Source organism: Sminthopsis crassicaudata, chromosome 4 (genome assembly GCF_048593235.1).
Source record: "Sminthopsis crassicaudata isolate SCR6 chromosome 4, ASM4859323v1, whole genome shotgun sequence".
Lineage (NCBI taxonomy): Eukaryota > Metazoa > Chordata > Mammalia > Dasyuromorphia > Dasyuridae > Sminthopsis > Sminthopsis crassicaudata.
In genome coordinates this window covers 66,778,707-66,801,894 of record NC_133620.1, presented here as the reverse complement: position 1 = coordinate 66,801,894, position 23,188 = coordinate 66,778,707, and the positions used below count along the sequence as shown (strand labels likewise).

The window sequence follows — 23,188 nt, the reverse complement described above, 5'->3', positions numbered from 1 at the left end:
GTCTATGTTATAAGTCCAAAACTATTATATTAACTCTGGAATAATGGGTATACTAATTATAATAATTGTTATTATTATTAATGCTAGAATAAAAAAATTGAATAAATGGTTTCTGGAGATTTGAGGATGATGTTTCAAGCAAAGAACAAAAATCCATAAAATAGTGGATAGAGTGACAGGAGCTAGAAAAAAGGTGAATCAAAATTGTGGAACAAAATGGAGAGCTTATTTTGGTATTAAAATGTTCCACATGTAGTAAATACAAGGTGTTCTAGAAAGGTTTTCAGACACTCCATATTTGAGATTCTTCAATATAGACCAATTTTTATTTGATACTTTTAATATTAAATAATTTTAATAACAAAACTATACTAAGACTTTTAGGACACCTGTATTATTGCGGAAGGAAATGTTGCTAACATCAACATTTTATTACAAAACTTCATTCACATTGTATAGAAAATGCTCCTTTAGCTTTGAAATTTTACTCTCTTCTGAAGTCATAAAACTTTTTTAAACTCATACAAACTATACCATCTTAAGGCATTTAATAATCCCATTGCCTTAACATATTTCTTGAATTACTATTCTAAATTGGGGGGGGGAAATTAATTTAACTTTTGTTAACTTTATGCTTTGTCTTTTCAAAAGGGAATATAGCACTTTTCCTATATATCTCTCTCTGTTCCCCAATGTCCAGCACTATTCCATAAATATTATCTTACTTGTGACTGAAAATATGCAGATATGTTAATGTTTCCCAAATAATTTTCAAATTACAAGAAAACCATAACTCTATTCATTCAAAAAAAATTTAAAGCAATTCTTCACATCTTTCTTTGCCTCAACCATTGTTATCATATCAAATCTTATTTTTCAGCCACTTGGGGTCTTCAGAAAACTTCCAAAAAATTTAAATGGATAACTATATTCATAAAAAGAAATACTAAAACACATTCTAGCTTCTAGTTCACATTTCTGCTATGGTAAAGAGCACTAGCCTACTGGAGAGAATTACATGAACTGATGCTAAGTGAAGTGAGTAGAACCAAGAGAACACTGTACACAGCAACAACAAAATTATATGATGATCAGTTCTGATGGGTGTGACTCTTTTCAATAATGAGATGATTCAGGCCAATAGACTTGTGATGGGAAGAGCCATCTGTCTATCCAGAAAAAGAACTGTTGGGACTGATTGTGGATCACAGCATAGTTGGGTTTTTTTCCAACTTTTTTGTTGTTTGCTTGCTTTTTGTTTTTTTTCTCATTTTTTTTTCTTTTTGATCTGATTTTTCTTGCACAGCAAAATAAATGTGGAAATACATACAAAAGAATTGTACATGTTTAACATATTGGATTACTTGCTGTCTAAGGGGTAAGGGAAGGAAAAAAAAATTGGAACATAAGGTTTTGCAAAGGTGAGTGGTGAAAACTATCTTTGAATGAATTTTGAAAATAAAAAGTTATTATTCGATTTTTTTTTAAAAGACAGCCTCTTTGTTTCAAACTTCCATAGGATTTTAATGCAGTTTGGAGTTTTTTTTTAAACTAAAGAAGTAATATCTATGATGGGTAGTCAAATCAAAAATATAGACACAAGGTGGAAGGGATGTGAGAAATCATTTGTTCTGTAATAGTTTTTTTGGGGGGGGTTTGTTTTTTAAATCAGGTTTTCAGAATTAGTGAGTAAACAGACAAAACTGAATCACCAGGATGGAGGAGGTAGATAGGTATGTATGTTTGGAAAAGTTAGAAAATTAGAAATAAAAAACATAAAAAGCATACTAAATGACAGATAAAAGCCTAGTATTTAATAAATTCTCATAGAGCTGACAATTTAGGCAAATGACTCAATAACCATTTATAAGTATCAACTGTGTGCCAGACAGTAGGACACAAAAATAATGAAACAAAGAGGTCCTATCCTCAAGAAGCTTATATTATATTGGGGTTTTGTATTCTGTATATGCACATATATAAGTATACATAAAATAAATAATATGAATATCAATACAAGAGGACAGGGTAGTAGTAAAGCACTAGAAACTGGAACAGGATCAAGAACAGCTTCACATATCATATATAATATATAATACAGATTATATAACTATATAAAATATAGATAATATAACATAACAGACTGTGGTACTTAAGTATTCTAATTTAGCTCATGTTTATATGTAAAAAAAGGAATCCTTAACTGCTTAAAAGTTAGGTTAGAAAATATCACATATAAAAACAATAGAGGAACATAAGAAAAACATAACACACTTCCCTTCCTATCCCCCAAACTAAAATGGACCAAAAGAAATCAAGAAAAATTTGACAAGCAAATTGTTTATCAAATCAAATAACTAAAATATTATTTACCCTTCATAAAAGGAAACTAGAAAATTTGGGGAAAAATTTGGAATGAGCAGAAGGATCTTATGATATATGTTCTAATTTAATATATAGGCAGGCACCACTCTATTTCCCTTTTATCTCTTTTAAAATGCTCTCAAGACTAGCCAGTATCAAAGATATTAAAGAGGAACTAGGACAAAAGAGCTATGAGATGAGAAGGATAGGCAAAATTCAGTGGGGAAATAAAGTTTCGTCTAGAAAACACTTCTCACTAAGAAACTCTTTATCCATCTGAAAGATAGAAAAAAAAATCTCTAGATAGAGAACAAGGTTGGTCATATATGCCAAGGGTCATAGCTGCATAAATTAAACATGTGAAATACAAAGGATGGCTCTCTGGGTGAAGTGAAGAAAGGGATATATGGTAAGAATGTAGCAGATATTAAAAAAAAACAATGGAAATTTACTCAAAAATGAATAAAATATATGAATACAAAGTAAATGTGGTTATATATACACCATAATTTTAATGTTCATAAGGTTCCAGATTTGGAGTTGAAAGAAATGATTTAGTCCAATCCTCTAATTTTAGAGATGAAGAAACTATTGAGGTCCTGCCCAAAGTCATATTATAAAATATAAGAGACAAGCATTATGCATCTTATGGCCTACTAATGGATCAGCCAAATCATCACAAATTTATAGGAAGTCCTCATTAGTTTTAAAAAAGAAACTCTTAACTAAACATATATTTTTTTTGGTCATAAACTTTTTTAAGCTTTTGAAAGAATAACCTGATGACCACATCACCACTGATTTTTCTCTTTTCTATGAAGATCTAGGGTTAAATCAAAAATAATAATTTTACTTCCTTTTGTGATTCTCAAGTAGCACTGGGGAACATGTTTGTGTTTTCCATTCCCTTCAAAAAACAGAAGCAAATTCTTCCCAAATGGACCAGAAATTTCAAAACTCTGAAGAACATGATAGATAAATTTTAACTGTCAGGGACAATTTAACTCTATCTTTTGAAAAGCTTTAAGTAGACCTCAAAAGTACAATAGTAGTACAATAGTGTATCTGTTAACTCCTATGGACACTATGGTTCAGGAAAGGGAATAGACAAGTCACAAGAGAAAAAACTTGGTGAGAAATAATTTCTTAAGGCAAAAGATAATGACAGATTTTTTTTATTACCTCAGTGACTATGTTATCTTCACTTTTTTTAGGTGTTTTATTTAATGTTTGTAATTCATTATGTCATCTACCCTCAAGATATTCACATACAGACATACATACAAAGTTTTAGGGAAATTTTTATGAGTGTGTTTTAATTATAATTCATTTATATTGAGAACCTCTCATTTGATTCCATCAGATTGTGATCTTTTCTTCTACAAAATGGCCATTTTTAAAGACAAATTTAAAAGATGTTATAGTTCAAGAATTGACACATTTTTAAGAAGACAAATTAAGATTTTAGTTTCAATCCCTTGGCACTGTCCCAGTAATGTAGAAAGCAGACTCTTTCCTGTAAAAGATCTCTATGAAATGCAATGATGTAATCTTATCACTTGAAAAACCAGAGTTTTTTTTTTTTATCCATACATTGTTCAAATTTGTTTCTTTATCTAAACTCATTTTGCAAAATGATTTTTTTAGTGACTTTTTTCTTTATAGTCATTTGTGGGGAGGATCTTCTACTCCCTTGTAGTAATGCAGACAATTAAGCAAAAACTCTTATGAGAACATTACACAATATATATAATACTCTGTCCCAGTAGATTCTCCCATCTCCTCTATGAGGAAGAAGATATTGTTTCATTGTGCATTAACTATTCTCAGAAAACATCATTAATATTTTTACTCAGTCAGGATTTAACTTGTTTTAGTTTTTTAGCTTACAGTATTCTTATCCTTATGTATACACTCTTGATCCTAAACTAAGGCCCCAGTTGCATATATATAATATTGGGTAAATTTTTTGGATGGGGAGGGAGCTTTGGAGGAATTAACTGACAGTTATGTAAATCAGGAAAGGTTTCATATAGGAGGTGATGTTTTAAACTGAGTTTTGAAAGAAAGTAGGGATTCTAAGAGGCAAAGGAGGAGAATGAATGCATTCTAGGCATATCTAGACAGATGGGAAATAGCATATATCTGAGGTATAGCAAGAAGGGCAGTTTGGTTGGAGAATGGGGTATATAAAAGGGAGTGATGTCCAATAGACTTGGAAGAGGAAGTAAAAGGGTTTTAAAAAGCAAACAGAAGAGTTTGTATTTGAGCCTAGTGTAATAGGGAGCCACTGGAGTTTATTGAATAGAGAAGCAAACTAGTTCTGTGCTTTATTGATTTGACAGCTATGTGGAGAACAGATTGACTGGGGGAGAATCTTGAGGGTGGAAAAACAAGAGAGGGAGGGAATTTAATATTCAGACAAGAGTTGATGAATGCCTGAAATTTTTATGGTTGTAGTTGAGTTGAGCTCAGTATAATTTGGGGCATGAAAGTACACGATATACTGTATTCTAACAATAACTTCTTTTTTTTTTTCAGAATAAAAAAAGTTCTCAATTTATTAAAGGTCCTTTTCCTTCCATAGGATATTTAGCTTCACAGAATAAGTTATTCTGAATATCCTTCAAGTAGTTAGTTCTTCCTCTTTTGATTTTTGTAATATTGTTTCTATTCCAAGATTACATTTCATATATAATAAAAACTACCATGCCTTATGGGATGCTTAAAATTTATACTTTAATATGTTTACCTTTGGTTTGGATGATTGTAACTTTTTGTATTGCTTTATTAATCTCAAGTAAATCATAAATTTGAGGAAACCCACAGCCTTAATATTATTGAGATATGGTTTTTTTTTTTAAATCTGAAATAGGAGAGAGGTAATAGTTAATTGAAAACTTTTTTTTTTTTTAAAGGGCATTTCCAGTGTTAATTGGCACGAGAGCTTTGATCTGCTGTTTCCTACCTGGGCTGATTTGGATCTCTTTCAGCAACATGATGGTTCACTGTTCTAGGAACTCACTATACTGATGCCAAACTCAGTGTGGATACCTGATTGGCATAGCCCACTGTAACTCTGAACTCGGGAGCTCAGGGAATCTACCAGCCTCAGTCTCCCTGATTGATATCTTGGATGCTGGCATTCACCACCATGTTGATGGCTAGTTTGTATCAGTCAACAGACCCAAGAGAAGATGTAACAAAGATTTTCAAAGTCTAAGAATGACTTGGTCTTTGTTGATTTGGAACTTAAATAAGACCTTCTAAAATGATTTCTGTTTTAATAGTAATACATTGTGGGTTTTGAAGAATTCCAGTCATTTGATTGACATGTTACAAGACTATACTATGTTTTTATTATATTTTCATTGAAATTGAACAACCCTTGCCATGGCTATCCTGAGGGAAGATCTTTCCCCCTAAAGCTGCTTCTCCTTCTAACATTATTATTTCTACCTAGACATCTCTATTCAAGTGGTAATCCTGTGATTTATTTGACCCCTCTCTCCCAGTGTCTCCTCACCTCATGAGGCAGATAAGCAGTGAAATGGGTAAAACACTAAGTATGGAATCAAGCAAATCTAGGTTCAAATCCAATCTTGAACATTTCCTGAGTGACCTTGGGCAAGTCACTTAATCAGTGCTTCAGTTTTCTCAACCATAAAATGGGGATAAATAGCATCTCCCAAGGCTGTCTGGAGGATCAAGGGATCATGTTTAGGAAGCACTTGGCACAGTGTCTGGATAGAGTAGGCAAAGATCATGTAATGTGTATTAGAGCCAAAAATGTTGAAATCTTTTCCCACATCTTAGTATAGAAGCACCTGGCACAATGCTCTCAACCTGCAAAGTGTAGATGTTGATACAGATAGGGCACAGCCTTAAAATCCTGCACTCTGCTGATTGCCCTTCTCTGGACAGACAGCAATTTACCTTCAAAACTATGGTACCAAACAAAATGGTCCAGATGTACTCTTACCAAATAGGCATGCAAGAGAAATATCACTTTCTTATTCTTGAAGACTATGTTTCTTTTAATGCAGTCCAAAAAGACATTTATTTCTTTTTCTATTAGATCATATTGCTAATTCATATGCTGACTTTATAATCCACTAAAATCATCAAATATTTTTCAGACAAATTGCTGTTTAACCATGTCTCACATAACTTGTATTTGTGAATCTGATTTCTGAACCAATAGAAGACTGTATTTGTTTACCTTTACTCATTATCAAAAATTCACCCTTCTCCTGAACTTTCCTGTTACTGTTGAAAGCACAATCAATCTTTTACTTGCTTACATTCACTTTGGAATCATTTTCAAATTTGTATTCTCTTCCACCCTGTCTATACAATCAGTTGCCAAGTCTTGTCAATTTTACCTCCATAGTTGTGAGTCCTCTTCCCTTAATCTCTACTCACATGACTGCCACTTTAAATCAGGTTTTCTATCATCTTTGCTGATGTAATCATCAAACGTTGATGATGTAATCATCATAGATTACAATTACCTCCTCATTAGTGTGTCCTAGCCTCAAATCTCTCCCAATTCCAAACTCTTTCAGAGCTACAAATGTGACTGTGATTTTCACATTTCACATTCACACAACTTCAAGTCAAACTATATAACTCCCCTATTCAATAAACTCAAGAATTTAACAAACTTCATATTACCTATAGGATCAAATATAAACTCTATTTACTATTTAAAGCCTTTCACAACCTCTTTCCAACTCCCTTTTCAGACTTATTAAATATTAGTATCCTTTACAGACCAGCCAAATTGCTTTCTTTCTATTCCTTGCACAGTTATTCTATTTCTAGCCCATGAGCCTTTGCATGGACTATCTTCATGCTTGAAATTCACTTTCTCCTCACCTGTACTCTAGTTTTCTCTTACATGAAGCCTTTCTTCAGGCTTTCTTTAACTACTCTGGCCTTCCCCATCAAATTATTTCTGATATATTGTGTAAGCACTTAGACATATGCTATTAACTTCTCCAATAGAATGTAAATTCCTTGAAGTCTGGAACTAGTTCACCTCTGTCTTTGTATGTCCCTGGCACAGAAGGCTAAATAAGTGATTACTGATTGCTGGATTGTATGAGTTCTCAAAGATCACTGAGAATGATTCTATGATCATCTCTTTATAGTCCTGGTATATAATAAATCTGGCTTTGAAGTCATGAACTCATTTAAGGTGTTAAGATGTTCCTGAGTCAGTTAATAACAGTTATTAAGTATCTATTATATGAAAAATTATGCTAAGAACTGAGGATACAAGTAAAATATTTGTCCTCAAGAAGCTTACAATCTAACAGGGAAAGACAACACACAAAAAGAATATGAAAAAGATGGGAAGATAGCTGGCATTGGGTTATCATGAAGTCCAGAGCAGTATTTCCAGGTGAAAAATTAAGAGATAGATGCCCTGCCCTGGGCCCTGTATTCTTTTGAATGAAGGACTGAATAAGAACTGTCTTCTATCCACTCTTTTTTCTCTACAATCTTCCCCTCCTCTTTGGACATTCTTTGTGGCAGAGTTTGCTCTTCTTTTTCTAGTTTGAAGATGTTTCTCCTTACTGGAAAAACTAAATAGGAACTGAGTAGTTTTGCTTCTTTACCTAAGCATATTTCTATAACATCATTCCAAAAAAGTGGTCTTATTCCTGCCATGATTATCTTGCTGTGAATCATTAATATTTTTTCTATAAGCTCTAGTTATTTCTCTTTAGCCTTGCTATAGATTTTGCTTCTAATTTCAAAACCAAATAACAGCTTGCATGTTCATGTAGTTCATGAACTTACTCTACTTTAGAATTAAAGTGTTTTACCTAAAAACTTAAAAGCCCAACTTTTCAACTAAGTGTTGAAAATGATTAATTTTTAGGCAGGCTATACTGTGTTTTCAGGACAAAGGGAAACTCAAAGAGTTTTTCTAAGGCACTTTGGAAGCAATGGAGTTGCCATTTCCTGTCATTGCTTTAAAAAAAAAAAAAAAAGATGCTGAAAATTGCCCGGCAACCTATTATTAGTGAAATGTTTGCTGAATAAGTTTGAAATCTTAGGAAAAGTTTGGAAACATTAGCATGCTTTGGTTACAATCTCATTCTATCGTCAAACAGTGCGGAGGGGATTAAAGATTGGGATTTCAGGCAATATATGGGGAGGGAGGAGAAGAGATGACAAAATAGTTGAAAGCTTTGTATATATGAAGAAGGCCCATAAAAGTGCAAAGAAAAATAGGATGTTTGCTTCAATTACACTTAAGTCAAAACTGAAGCAAGGAAACTGGCATGAGTATTTGTTTATGTTTATATATAATTGATGGCAATAGTGATAAGAAAGTATGCATCAATATATATTTCAGCAGTTTTTAAAAAATAGCATTTGTTTGGAATAAAATTAATCGATAAAAATGATTTGTGTAAAGGCAAAATGACTTCCAACTGCAAAAATATTTATAGTGTTCAAATAACTTTCAATAATTGTTCAAACAGAAGTAGACTGCTACTTGTCAGGCAAACTTTATAACTGTTTTTAATAATAATAATAATAATAAATTCAGTTTATATATAGGTAGAGGATGAATGGCACTGTATAAGCAGATTCTATAAGATTAGCAACACAACTTAAAATTTTATCTAAGCTACCTTTTTATTTGTCTGTGCATTACCTTCCATAGATCAGAGGCTAATGTTCAAACTGAACTGTGGGGTATTAAAAATACAAACAGAAGTCAAGTGCTCTTGAGGCAAACATGATGTATGTAGCAGAAAAAGTATAGGATACACAATCAAAGACCTGTATTCAGATGCTAGTTCTCTGGCACCTAGTCTTCGTCTCAGGAAAACTCTATAAACTATCTCTAAGATCCCTATAAGTTCCAATCAAACAATATGTTCTCATTCCCCCCACTCCATCTCCTTTCATATGTATGCATGTGTATATGTGTGTATGTGTCTGCGTACATATGCATATATATCACAAATAGTGAGTCTGTACTTATATAATTGGACTTTATTATAACATATACACATAGTTTTTTATTATTTATGTAGATGTTTTCCTCTAGTAGAATATAAACTCCTTGAGGGCTGTTTCATTCTTACCTTTTTTTCTCCAATACGTAGTACACTGCCTAAAACATAGTAAGCAATTATTAAATGCCAGCTGAATTGGACAAAAGAATAACTTGTCTTGGGGATCTGGAATCATTTAAAAAATATATGAAATTAAACCGTCACACTAACTTAGAACATTGTTCAATTTCAATGAAAATATAATAAAAACATAGTATAGTCTCGTAACATGTCAATCAAATGACTGGAATTCTTCAAAACCCACAATGTATTACTATTAAAACAGAAATCATTTTAGAAGGTCTTATTTAAGTTCCAAATCAACAAAGACCAAGTCATTCTTAGACTTTGAAAATCTTTGTTACATCTTCTCTTGGGTCTGTTGACTGATACAAACTAACCATCAACATGGTGGTGAATGCCAGCAACCAAGATATCAATCAGGGAGACTGAGGCTGGTAGATTCCCTGAGCTCCCGAGTTCAGAGTTACAGTGGGCTATGCCAATCAGGTATCCACACTGAGTTTGGCATCAGTATAGTGAGTTCCTAGAACAGTGAACCATCATGTTGCTGAAAGAGATCCAAATCAGCCCAGGTAGGAAACAGCAGATCAAAGCTCTCGTGCCAATTAACACTGGAAATGCCCTTTAAAAAAAAAAAAAAGTTTTCAATTAACTATTACCTCTCTCCTATTTCAGATTTAAAAAAAAAACATATCTCAATAATATTAAGGCTGTGGGTTTCCTCAAATTTATGATTTACTTGAGATTAATAAAGCAATACAAAAAGTTACAATCATCCAAACCAAAGGTAAACATATTAAAGTACAAATTTTAAGCATTCCATAAGGCATGGTAGTTTCTATTATATATGAAATGTAATCTTGGAATAGAAACAATATTACAAAAATCAAAAGAGGAAGAACTAACTACTTGAAGGATATTCAGAATAACTTATTCTGTGAAGCTAAATATCCTATGGAAGGAAAATGGACCTTTAATAAATTGAGAACTTTTAAGAATTTCTGATGAAAAAAAATCAGAGATAAGAGGAACTAAAAAAATGCAAACACCAGAGTCCAACTAAAGATATTTTTATTTGAAGCAAGATAGTTGTTATACTTAGAAATTTTAGGATGAAATCAGTCTGTGAAAAAATTACTTTTTTTTTTCCACAAAAAAAAGGTAGATTTTTTTTTCTTACCTAAGGTGAAGGAATGAATATTATAGTTGAGGCTATATATACAATCTAGTACTTGATAGTTTTAACTCCTGTTTCTAGTACCTCTATTGAAGAATTTCTAAAGTAGTAACTCCTTTGTGGGATTCATAGCATACTCCAAATATATATTAATTTTCTGCTGTTTCTATTAAACAAAACTGATTTTCTTCAGTGTTACTGCAACTGCATTAAGAATATATTCACTCTAATTTTATTCTGAAAAAAAAAAAAGAAGTTATTGTTAGAGTACAGTATATCGTGTACCTTCATGCCCCAAATTATACTGAGCTCAACTCAACTACAACCATAAAAATTTCAGGCATTCATCAACTCTTGTCTGAATATTAAATTCCCTCCCTCTCTTGTTTTTCCACCCTCAAGATTCTCCCCCAGTCAATCTGTTCTCCACATAGCTGTCAAATCAATAAAGCACAGAACTAGTTTGCTTCTCTATTCAATAAACTCCAGTGGCTCCCTATTACACTAGGCTCAAATACAAACTCTTCTGTTTGCTTTTTAAAACTCTTTTACTTCCTTTTCCAAGTCTATTGGACACCACTCCCTTTTATATACCCCATTCTCCAACCAAACTGCCCTTCTTGCTATACCTCTGATATATGCTATTTCCCATCTGTCTAGATATGCCTAGAATGCATTCATTCTCCTCCTTTGCCTCTTAGAATCCCTATTTTCTTTCAAAACTCAGTTTAAAACATCACCTCCTATATGAAACCTTTCCTGATTTACATAACTGTCAGTTAATTCCTCCAAAGCTCCCTCCCCATCCAAAAAATTTACCCAATATTATATATATGCAACTGGGGCCTTAGTTTAGAATCAAGAGTGTATACATAAGGATAAGAATACTGTAAGCTAAAAAACTAAAACAAGTTAAATCCTGACTGAGTAAAAATATTAAATGATGTTTTCTGAGAATAGTTAATGCACAATGAAACAATATCTCCTTCCTCATAGAGGAGATGGGAGAATCTACTGGGACAGAGTATTATATATATTGTGTAATGTTCTCATAAGAGTTTTTGCTTAATTGTCTGCATTACTACAAGGGAGTAGAAGATCCTCCCCACAAATGACTATAAAGAAAAAAGTCACTAAAAAAATCATTTTGCCAAATGAGTTTAGATAAAGAAACTTAAGTTTAGAGGGATTAAGTCATCTGCCCAAAGATACTTTGCTAATAAAAGGCTGGGTCAGTACTAGAACCTAAGTCTTCTGATACTTCTAAAGCTTTTCATAAGGGGAAAAAATGTAAAAGAAACACTGGTTTCTAGGTTTGCTAGAACTCCTCAGAACATCAATAGAAAAATTTTTGTAAAGAACAGGAAAAAAAGCCCGGGGAGGGGGAAGGGAAGGAAAGTGAACAGTTTGAAAACTACTATTAACACTAAATTTATAGACCTTCCTTAAAAGTATAGTCAACCAAGACCATACCTAAGCTGAAAAGAAGCTGGACTTCTAAATGTTTTGCACAGTGCTCAAAACATACATAAGTTTATGGGTGATTAATTCAAGTAACTAAAGAATAGTGCTAGTCAAAGTTACTGTAAGTAGGACAATAATGTTTTCTATGCCTCTAAATCTCAGTCAGTAATTGGGATAATGTATGTCAGTAAGTGAAAGAAGAACCCAATGATAAGAATAAAAATATCATCTTTAATGAAAGAATAATTAAATGTCTATACCCTATTCATGATGAGTTAGTATATAAAAAGACATCATTGTTATAATTAGAATACTATGAAGTTTGATGTCAGCTAAATAATTTAATAAAAGTACCGCCTGAAATCTATCTGAAAGCATTCCAAAAAGGCATGTTACACCACAGTAGGAAGATTTAATTGAATGAGTCATACAGAAATGGAAGGAGAAAAATGCTATTAGGTCATTTCCAAAGGTCTAAATATTACGCAAAAAGTGCTCAAACTTGCTTCAATGACAATTTCAAATCCCAAGAGCCTTTTAGTGAACAAAGAAAGTGGGGGAAAAAAGATGGAAAAGATCTACTCAGGCATCTTTTCTATATCTTGAAGGTCATTGCAGGGTTATTCTCATCACTGTACTTTCTGGGTGTTTTGTCCACTTTTGTTTTGAGTATCCTAGGTAACAGTGCTTCAGTCATTTCCTGTAAAGACTGTGAATGTAACAATCTGGCATTTCTCACTGTCATCAAGTTTTCCTGACCTTCAGTTTTAGTAGTCCATTTCTCTAAGGGAAGCAGTGGGGCTTGGATATGTGTGTGGGGGGGGGGGGGAGTTGAGAGGAGCTGGTAATCAGTAGGCTGGGGTATTTGAGGTTGAGTTTCCAACCTTACTCAGATAATTTCACCCTTGATCTTGGGAAGACACAATCCTTACCATGTCTCTTCAATGTGTAAAGGGAATAACCAACATGGTTATTTCGAAGAAAGATCAAGTGTTACTTACTTCTTGCTTTAAAACTTGTTTTTAACAATTAATTCTACTATCCTGACTTCATTTATCAAATGGGACCAATATTTGTATTATCTACTTCATAGACTTATTGTAAAGTACCTTGGATCGGGAGACTGAGAATTTGTTTGGATTCTAGTTTTGACTATGACTGCGTGATGTTGAGTAAATTACTTCCTACTCTTTGTTTCCTTAGAAAAGGAATTTAGAAGGCTAAATTCAATAATTTTTCAAATCCTTTACATATCTGAATTTTATGATCTCAAAATATTATAGAAATGTGAATTATTTTTTTTGCCACTATAAACAAATCTTTCCTTGTTTCTACCTTTTGCAAATAGCATTTGGAAAATCACACATCTCAATGCAATATAGCACTAAGCATTCAGAATCATAAAATAACAATGGTAGAGCTTAAAAGAAACCTTAATGATTTACTCCCACTTCCTTGTTATACCTGAAACTATGGCCCAGGATCATGAAGTGATTTTTCTCAAGGTCACATCTCTAAGACTAGCACTCTCGTCTCCTGATTTCCCAGGCTTTCTACAAGATAACAAGCAGTATCTCCTAAATGCCTTAAATAATTCATTTCAATTCTCTCTCCAAATCAGCTCCTCCAGACATTTAAATTGTATGCTAAAAATTTCTTCCTTATCTGCTCAATAATAATGTATCCTATAATGAAGAGAATATTCACAAGGGCACTTTTAGAGTTATTATACCCTGAATACTACATCAATTTACACAGGCTTTTAATAAAACTACTAAAAAAGGCAATTGGGACAGAGGATGATGGCCCATGCCCTGTGACCCTGCTGCCAGGGAAGCTGAAGCTAGTAAATCCCTTCAAATTGGGAGTCCTGACATGGATCTATGCTAAAAAGTTGATTGGGTAGCCAAGCTAAACCTGGCCCTAATACAGTAAGAACCCAGGACAAGGAGCCTAGGTCAGAAACAAAGCTTCTATGCTACTCAGCATTGGGACAGGGGCTGTAAAAGATCTCTGCACTTTCCAGCTTGAGAAAAATAAAGAAATAATCTGAAAAGAAAAGAGAAAGAATATAGGGAAGAGGTAACTGAGCAACACCTACATCAAACTTAAGCAAATATATTAGAAACTTCTTTAGAAACTACATTCCTAAGATCAAAACAGACAAATAATTAATATGTGGTAAGGGAAGATAGGATTCTCAATCTCCTGCCATCTGAATGAAAAGTAAGAAAAGTCATTTACTTAATTTTCCCCTTGAAGGTAAATCATTAATGTGATAAGGAGTATGATTGACTTGAATATCATATCCTAATAATTGAAGCCTTGTATGTGATCTCAAGGGATCAATTTCTATTTCCTTTTCTTCACACATACTAAAACCACTGTTCTGAGCCACACAAGACAATTCTCTTTTCACCTCCCGTTTATGTAAGAAATTCATGCTGCTTGGTGGTTGCCTTCTCCCTGGGAAGCTTTATCTATTGGTACTGTGAAATACTTAGGGATACCTTGGAAGGAAAGGTGTTTTTACAAAACACCAGAAATTATTTCTCTGCCAAGCCAGGGTGAAGTAATTTCAGTAGTGCCCTCAGCACAGTTCCAGCTCCTCCTGTTTAGCAAGACTAAACACCTCTCTAGTTACCCACAGTTTTAAAAACTATTTCAGGAGAAAGACATAGAAGAACAGACAGCTGAATGCTTTGTAGATTAAATTAGCCATTTAATATTGAGTACTTTCATCTATTTAAAAAGTGATCAAATCATTGAACACCATTAGAGAGAACTGTCACACAGACTTTTGCTTAATGCAATCTCTTATTTCTAGTGCTACAAAACTTATTTCCTATAAGTAACTCATTTCTAATGCTACAAAACATCACTGACTTGCCACCACTTTCTTGTTAACTTTCTTTATAGTCTATTATCCTTTGTCACAAAATTTTATTTTTCCTGTCTTCCAAGCACTATTTTAATAAAAAAATTTTTTTCTCCACACAGCAAAGATACTATTTTAATATCATATCCCCCCAAAAGAAAGAAAATCCAAGTACTTTTTAAATTTTTCTAAAAAGATGAAAAGAAATCCTTGTACTCTATCCTGTAAATAAATAGGGGACATCTAGCTTTTAGTAATAGTCATAAAGTTAAAAGGAAGATATCTCAGAAATTATTCCATCCAATTTTCTTTTTAACAGAAAGGGAATATGAGGTCTAAGAGATCAAGAGGCTTAAATGTCTTACCTAAGAAAATACAACTGACAAAATTTTTCCACATGGAGACACTGTTCCATGTTCCTTCATTATACATATATATATATGTATATACATATATATATATATATATACGTATACATATATACATGTATACACACACAAATACACGTATATACAAATAAACATATATGAAGTCACCTGAATAAACTTTTAATTTTATTTGTTAAAAAAAAAGTCATTGAGCCATTAGAGAAAAGGAGCTAAAATATATTTTTAAATCCATCAAATATAGATTAATGTAATTCAATTCAACAAATATTTTTATTATTATATGCAAAGCATTATTGCAGGAATGGAGGAAAAATAAATACAAATAATAACTAAAAGAAGTTATGATCTAAGAATGTACATTTGAGAAATATATGCCACAGAAATATTCTGGTTAAATTTCTTTTAATTTCCTCAAAAGGAAAAATGGGGTCCATTTGAAGCCTATATTATTTAAAATAAAGCATTTGCTTAAACAGCTTCAAGGTTCTCTCTTATACAATAAGAAACTAAATACCTGTTGTGGGATAACAAATTGAATTAAAGTGAAAATAAGAGAGAAATTTGTTTAACACAAAATTAACAAAAGGAGTATTCAACTCCAATGACTTGACTAAATACATAATTCTAAATAAAGATACTAAAAATCAAATTTTTCATTTGAAAAATTCCATTAATATTGTTGAGAAATTGGTTCCAGCATTGTTTTTAAGCAGGAAAGAAGAAAAAAGAGGGGGACAGAGGCCTTGACTGAAACAGTATAAAATAATTTATTTTAACATTAATAACAATTATTATTATTATTTTAAGTACTAGGGTAGTGCTAATGCACAATGGTGTTTTTCCAATAGAATTTCACATATCAATGTATTATTGGAAAAGTATCAAGTAGATTTTAAGATACAATATAAAAATGATTGAGAGGCTATGGGGCAGCTAGGTGGCATAGTGGATATAGAGCACGGGCCTTGAATTCAGGAGGATCCAAGTTTAAATCTGGTCTCAGACACTTAACACTTCCTAGCTGTGTGACCCTGGGCAAGTCACTTAACCCCAGCCTCAGGGGGAAAAAAAAGAGAGAGAGAGAGGCTAAATAAAAATGTTCAAAGTCCAATTTTTAGAATGCAATATAAACATATAGTACATTGCTCATAACCAATATCAGGGCAATCAATGTTAAATCCTAAATCACAATTAGTTTTCTTTCCAGACTTGTATTGATATCAACCCTAAAAAATAAACACAAAGCCAAATCTGATTCTCCAACCTCCCCTCCACTCCCATGATGCATGATCTTTGAGTTAATCCATAAAACAATGTCAATATTTCATAGCAGACAATATCTTTGCCCTACCAAAACTAAACAACTCACATGGGGAAAATCTTATCAAATTCTCATCACACTTGAAGAACTTGCTACAATGTTACTAATCATTTTTTCTTCCATGTACTGAAAAAGTAGACCCAGATAAGTGTGCAGGTCAAAGTGAAGCTGATGACTTTTTGTACAGCTCACCCTCACTTAAATCCAATTCATTTGCATGTTATGGTCCTACTTCCCTGATGTCATGGTCTTCTTCAAGAAGGAAGGACAAACAACTGCAGTAACTCAAATGTTTCCAAGAGTTTCCTTTACCAATTATTAATAAGCCATGTAAATATAAAACAATCAACTATACGAAAAAATAATTGCACCCCTTTCTCCTTAATTGTTAACACACATGTCATTTCTAGATCTTATTGATTCAGTTTTTCAGGTAATTACCTTTTACTTCTAATCATCCAAGAACCAAAGAACACATGTGTATAGACATATTTTACTCAAACAGCTGTTGCATAATGACTGCAAGTAGTACTAATTACTGGTACTTCAAATTTCTGCTGTACAAGATCCTTCTCTTGCCATGAATTCATGGTAAAGTAGTCAATTCTAAATATTCTCACTGCTTACCAAAATGCACAGACAGTGAGGCTAACTTTGCCCTCCTACTTTCTTTATTGAGACAGCTAAGTTGATGTTTTTTTTTTTTTTTCCCTGCCACTGACTTTGCTTTCAGACTATAAATATCTGAAAAATGCTGTCCATTTGATGCTCTTGGATTCTGCATCCATATTTAGCTATTTGTGGTATGCTTCAGTTTAAGCTACTTTACTACCCACGAGTTCAGTCAGGTTGAAATCCAAATGATCAAGGGACAGATGGACCAGGATCACTGCTCACATCAACCAAATGAATAACAATTTATGGTTAAGAAAGAGTTTAAGAAAGTTTTTTTCTCATCTGTGTCTCAAAAATGTTCATTTGTTTCTTAAAAACAGATCTTTTTTTTTTTAAATCACTGAGCATATGTAAAAAAAATAATAATAATCCAAACTCTGGCAGTACATAAAACCAAAACAAATTTACTTTAAACAAATCACTAAACTTGCCACTAATAATTAGAAAACAGAACACTATCTTTACATACCAAGAAGCCAAAAGATTCTGCTTTGTAATTTATCATGATATTCTCTCTTAAAGAGAAGGCATATTAATTTTTATTCTCTGATCAGCCTATAAACATTATGTATATGTTTCATTAATAAACTGATATCAGATAAAAGAACTACATTCCAGAGGATGTGAGTCACATTAACAAGAGACAGTTGGTACAGCTCCTTAATGTATACCCAGGTTGTATTTGTCAAGAGGTCTGGATTTTGACTGGACTTGCATTCTGGCTCTGCCACTTCTACTAGTGTGACCTCAGTTACAATAATTTCATCTCTAAGACTCTGGGTTTATTCATCCATAAAATAAGAAAATTAGACTTTACTTAGAAGGTCCCTTCCAGAGTCAATAATACTGAAAATACTATCAAGGTAATCCTATCTTTAAAACCCACAGAAATATTTAAACTGGGGCTTAAAAAAATTGCCAGACCCCTCCCCCTCTGCTTTCTCTACCTCCCCCAAAATTTATCTTAAGCCACCATTTCCACAAAATGTTCCTTCATTATTCTAGCCAGAAAGATCTCTCTCAACTCTGAATTTTCCTATTATCTTGACTGTATTTATTTTATACATTTAAACTTCTATTTTGTATCATTAAATTAAACAAGCATTTATTAAAAACCTACCATCATAGTTAATTTGAATATATTCTTTCTCCCTCCTACTAGTCCAACAGTTAGGCCAGTAGGACAAGAATGTTGACTTGCTTTTTACTTTCCCCTATGCTAACCAAAAAGTACCTCATTTTAGAGATGCTTAAAAAGTTTTTCAAATGAATGAATAATTTTATAGCCATCTCTAGACTTTTCTCTCTTAAAATTCAGTTTACTAATGTACAGATAAAATTCCTGCCTCAGAACTTCAGATAATACTAAAATACCGAATAGATTACAGCCAGTCCAAAAGTCAAACCTGCTTGTGTACAAGGCTAAATTAAAAGTAGAAAAAATATAAGTTAATTTTAGGTTTAGCAAAAACCTCAGAGATCATCATCTAGTTCAACTACCTGATTTTGATGAAGAAACTACGGCCCAGCTAAATTAAGAGACCTACCTAGGTTGATAATGACAGAGTGAATACCCCGAGTCAAGGCCTGAACCCAAATCTCTTCTGACTCCAAGATCAAATTGTTCTCGACCTATAACACTTGCCCAGAGTATCAAGGTTTAGTGACAAAATTAGGACTAGACAGAGCTAAAGTGTCCTGTAGGAAAGTTCTTGTGTTCTGGAAACTATTCTTGATCCCTAAATTTCTTGAAGTCTTATTTGTAAAGATTAAAGTGTGATTTACGTTTACAGAAAAATCTCTTTGATCTCAGTAAAAGGGAAAGACACATAGATGTTCCAACCAAACAAAGATTGAAGGTTCAAAAAAACAAAACACAAAACACTGAATCATTCATTAAGAACTTATTATAAGCCAGGAACTTTGGATACAAAGACAACAACAAAGCAGAATAACTGGCCTCCAGATTGAGGAAGTAATTTTATTTTCTACTCTATTAGTTAAATTAAAAGTTTCTCAAAGGGCAATAAAACAGACAAGCACTATTTGGAGAAATATACCAATTAAGTACACCTTACCTACCTAAAAACCTAGGTACCTAGAAACACATAAATACCATTAAAAAACAACAACAACAACAACAACAAAAACCTCAAAGGCACTAATTACTGAAGGTCTCACACTATCTGACAAAAACTGATAGAAAACCTGAAAAGCTATCTGACAAAAAACAGGTACAGATCAATGTTTCACAGAATGTGCCAAAATAAGCTCCAATTGGAAATATGACTTAGAGGAGCAAGGAAGAAATTACTTTTCTTATCTATGGATAAGGAAGTGTTTGTGATCAAGCCATGAATAGAAAAATATAGATGACATCATAAACTCAAATATAGCTTGTGGAACCTTCAGATTAAGCTACAAAAAGTAAAGCTTTAACAAAAGTAAAGAAGGGTCCAGAATGACAAATTTGGTAGTAAAGAATATAATAGGACTAGAAAATGTACAAAACTAATTCCATTAGTTTATGATGTAAGAATAAATCATAATGGATTGAGATACCTATGACATAAAAATGAATGAAGCTAATAGTATTTTTAAAATATTGTAATGTACAAAAACTGAACCTTGGAAACTTTTTTTCTGCAGTTTTTTTTTAATGCAGCTCTAAAAGTGGAACTTCCTCTACCAATATAGATAACACTTTCTCAGGAATTTAAGAGTCTTAGAGAGTTGCCTGAGGCATTGGAAGATTAAGTGATTAATCCAAAGTCACACCGTCAGGAAGAGTAAAAGGAGAAATTTGAATGCAGGTCTACTAAAATAAACAGAGGCTAGCTCTATATCCACTAAATCCCCAAAATAATTCTCTTGGAAGCGTTGGCAACCTTGGGAATGTTAAGGAAACATGGCATTCCATACCAGAGAATAGTTATCACTAGATCTTGAAGATCGGCCAGAATTGTGATTCTCTCTCTTCCCCTAAAGTAAATAATTTTGTTAAAGCACCATACCGGGGTAGCTAGAGCTGAGAAATGTCACTAATCATCTAATTGTCACTTACACTCAGATTCTCATCAATCCCAGCAAGAAATGAGTACCTGAGTAGTATTAGCCACAGGACAATTCAGGCAGTAGAATTTCTAATCTCATTTGTTTCTAACTCAAATTGGGATCTTAAGTAACTCTTCCTACAGTGTACTTCAATTCTTTCAGTGGCAGAATATACTATTAAGTAAAAGATGTAAATCCCTGCTACCAAAAGATACAGATACAGATGTTTAAGATTCATTTAAATATCTACATGAATATAAAAGTCTTGGAACCAAATGAATTAGCCAGTAAAGTTCAGTTACTCGAAGAGAGTCAGGCTATCCCCGGCAGGGAGGGATAAAGGAAAAGGCATTCTGTACTTGTTTTTGAATATCACAAAAGGCTTAAATGCTCAGGACTACAGGAGAACATCGTTTAATATCTTTAATCCCGTGGGTATTTTAAATTGTCGCTTTGTACTCGGACACCTTATTTATGCCTTTTGTGCCAAAGAGAATTAAGCGATTACATCTAGTCATTTCAATATTCTGGAAGACTACTGTACGTTTTAAAAGCAGCTCTTCCCGACTGCCAGTCTATAAATCCTTGGGCTATGGATTTTTAAAACCACTATAGCTTTAATGATTCATTCGATTCTTGCTTATAAAAACTCGACTTTTAATTAGAAAGGGTGACTAATAATTCAGGGAGAAGGCTAAAAGGCCACGTTTAATCTCTTCATCGAATCGTTATAGAAATGATTACCCTGCTACTGTGCAGTGAGAATGCTACACAACGGCTCAGTCTGAAATCTAATCCTGGCTGTCCGGCACATCCGCACAGTTCGGGTGGAACGGTTGGTTGGCTGGGCAGAATGAGACTGGAGGCGGGGTTAAAGGGAGCAGCACCAGTCAGTTTCCATGCAAACAGAACCAAATCTGCTCAATTTCGGGTCCCTCTCCTTAGCGCTCATTCTTTACTAAATGTTCCCCCTCGCTTTGTGGCAGCCGGCCGGACGCCTCAGCAAGTGAGCGATTTAGTGGGGAAAAGGAGTCCAGGATTCCTCTTCGAGTTCAGCCCTTCGGCTCTGCCGGGGTCGGGTCTAGGAAAGAGACCGTTGAATGGAGGGGGAAGAGCATGGATATCCTGCCAGCTTTCTCTCGGGGATGCTTTTCCCACCACGCCCCCTGGTGTGGGGGTGACAACCCCTAAAGGTGTTAGCAGTCCAAGCCTCAGAAGTGTCTGAGAGAACTTCTCCCGTCACAGTTCTGGATCTAATGGGACAGGAGAGGGGGCAGAGAAACTACCCTCGGGGCGGGGGGGGGAAGAGGGGGAGGGGGGAGAGATGCCCCCGGAGGGGGACGGGATGGGGAGGAGGGGGAGAAGGAGGAGAGGAGGAGGAGGAGGAAGAGGAGGAAAGGCAGCCAGTGCCCTCGGCCGGAGCTCTTACCATACACCCGGACCCAGCTCTGCTGCTGGCACACGGACTCCAGCAGAATCCGATCCAGCATGCCCCCAGCCACGGCGCTGCTCAGGGGGACGCCCGAGTCCAACTCGTCGGGGGGCAGGGGCGAGTCCGAGTCCAAGCCGGAGTACGCGTCCGGCCAGGACAGCGCGTCGGCGGCCCCCGCAGACGACGGGGAGAGCTCCATGGCGCGCCGGCGGCCGCAGACGGGGCGCCTGCACTCACCTGCGGCCGGCACGCGCCCCCGCCGGGCGGCGGGGCTCAGGTGCGCCGCGGGGGGCGGGAGCCTGTGGTCCGGGGGCGCCGGCTCCGGCTCGGCCCCTCCGCAGAACGGGCTCCGGCCGCCGCTGCCTGGCGGGGCTCGGCTCCCTCCTCCCGAGGCCGAGGGCCCCCGAGGCCCCGGCTCCCTCACGCTCGCTCCTCAGCTCGCCTCTCCCAGCCCGGGCCGGCTCTCAGGCCGGGGCGCCTCCTCCGGGCTCAGCAGAGGATCCTCCGGGCTCGGCAGCGGCGGGCGGCATCCCAGGGTGATAGACCCGAGCAATGGAGGACCGAGCGCCCGGCCTCCTGGGCAGGCTGGGAGAGCCGAGAGAGGGAGGGAGGCAGGCTGGGGAGAGGCGGGGAGGGGCGGCCGCCCGGAGGCAAGGAAGGCAGGAGCAATCGGAGGCGGAGTGCTTCACCTGCGTGCCCCGCCCATTTTCCAGCCTCCCCTCCTTCCCCCGCCCTCCCTTTCCCTTCCCGGAGCTCCTTCTGCTGCCTGAGACTCTGCGGGTGAAGCGAGGCTGGAGGGCTGGGCTGCTGAGCGAGAGGCGCGCTGCACTTGGGGGAATAAAAAGGAGCTGTCCTCCTTTAGAAACTAACAAAAAACCGCAACTCCTGCCTCCCCGAGGGGAGGGACTGTGGATAAAGCAGCCTCATTACCCATGCACAGGGGGAGCTGGCAGCTGCGTTAGGGCTGGGAGATAGGAGCGAGGTCCGCTCTCTTGACCCTGTCTTTACAGAGGCTGGGCTTGTCATCGGGCTTGAATAGCGTGATTCAGAAGCGCGGTGTGGATGGATGGTCCGGCTGGAACTAACCCACGAAAGAGACAAAAGCACATGATTAACCAAACACTTCTCTCCCCTTTGCCTTTGCAACCAGCGCTTGGCTTTTTTCTTTTTTTTTTTTCTTCTTTCCTCCAATGATGTCACTTGCATTTTGGTCTTGGCTTTAATTTTTATGCCGTCAGTTTCATCTAAGGAACTGATTTCAGCGGTTATTTGTGTGATTCCCTAGGACCATTTCGGTAAACCATTCAATAATGAAATGAAAAGTT

At 35.5% G+C, this 23,188-nt stretch overlaps 1 protein-coding gene across 4 annotated transcripts in view; it reads right to left on the bottom strand.

Annotated features, from left to right (window-relative positions):
• Positions 1-22,094, bottom strand: part of RASAL2 (RAS protein activator like 2) — a 320,395-nt gene extending 298,301 nt beyond the window's left edge. For all 4 annotated transcript variants that reach the window (XM_074308462.1, XM_074308456.1, XM_074308463.1 and 1 more), the window contains exon 1: positions 21,861-22,094. In XM_074308462.1, the coding sequence (XP_074164563.1) occupies positions 21,861-22,062 (202 nt within the window). In that variant the 5' untranslated portion in view covers positions 22,063-22,094. The remainder of the gene's footprint in view (positions 1-21,860) is intronic.
• Positions 22,095-23,188: the final 1,094 nt, after the last annotated feature.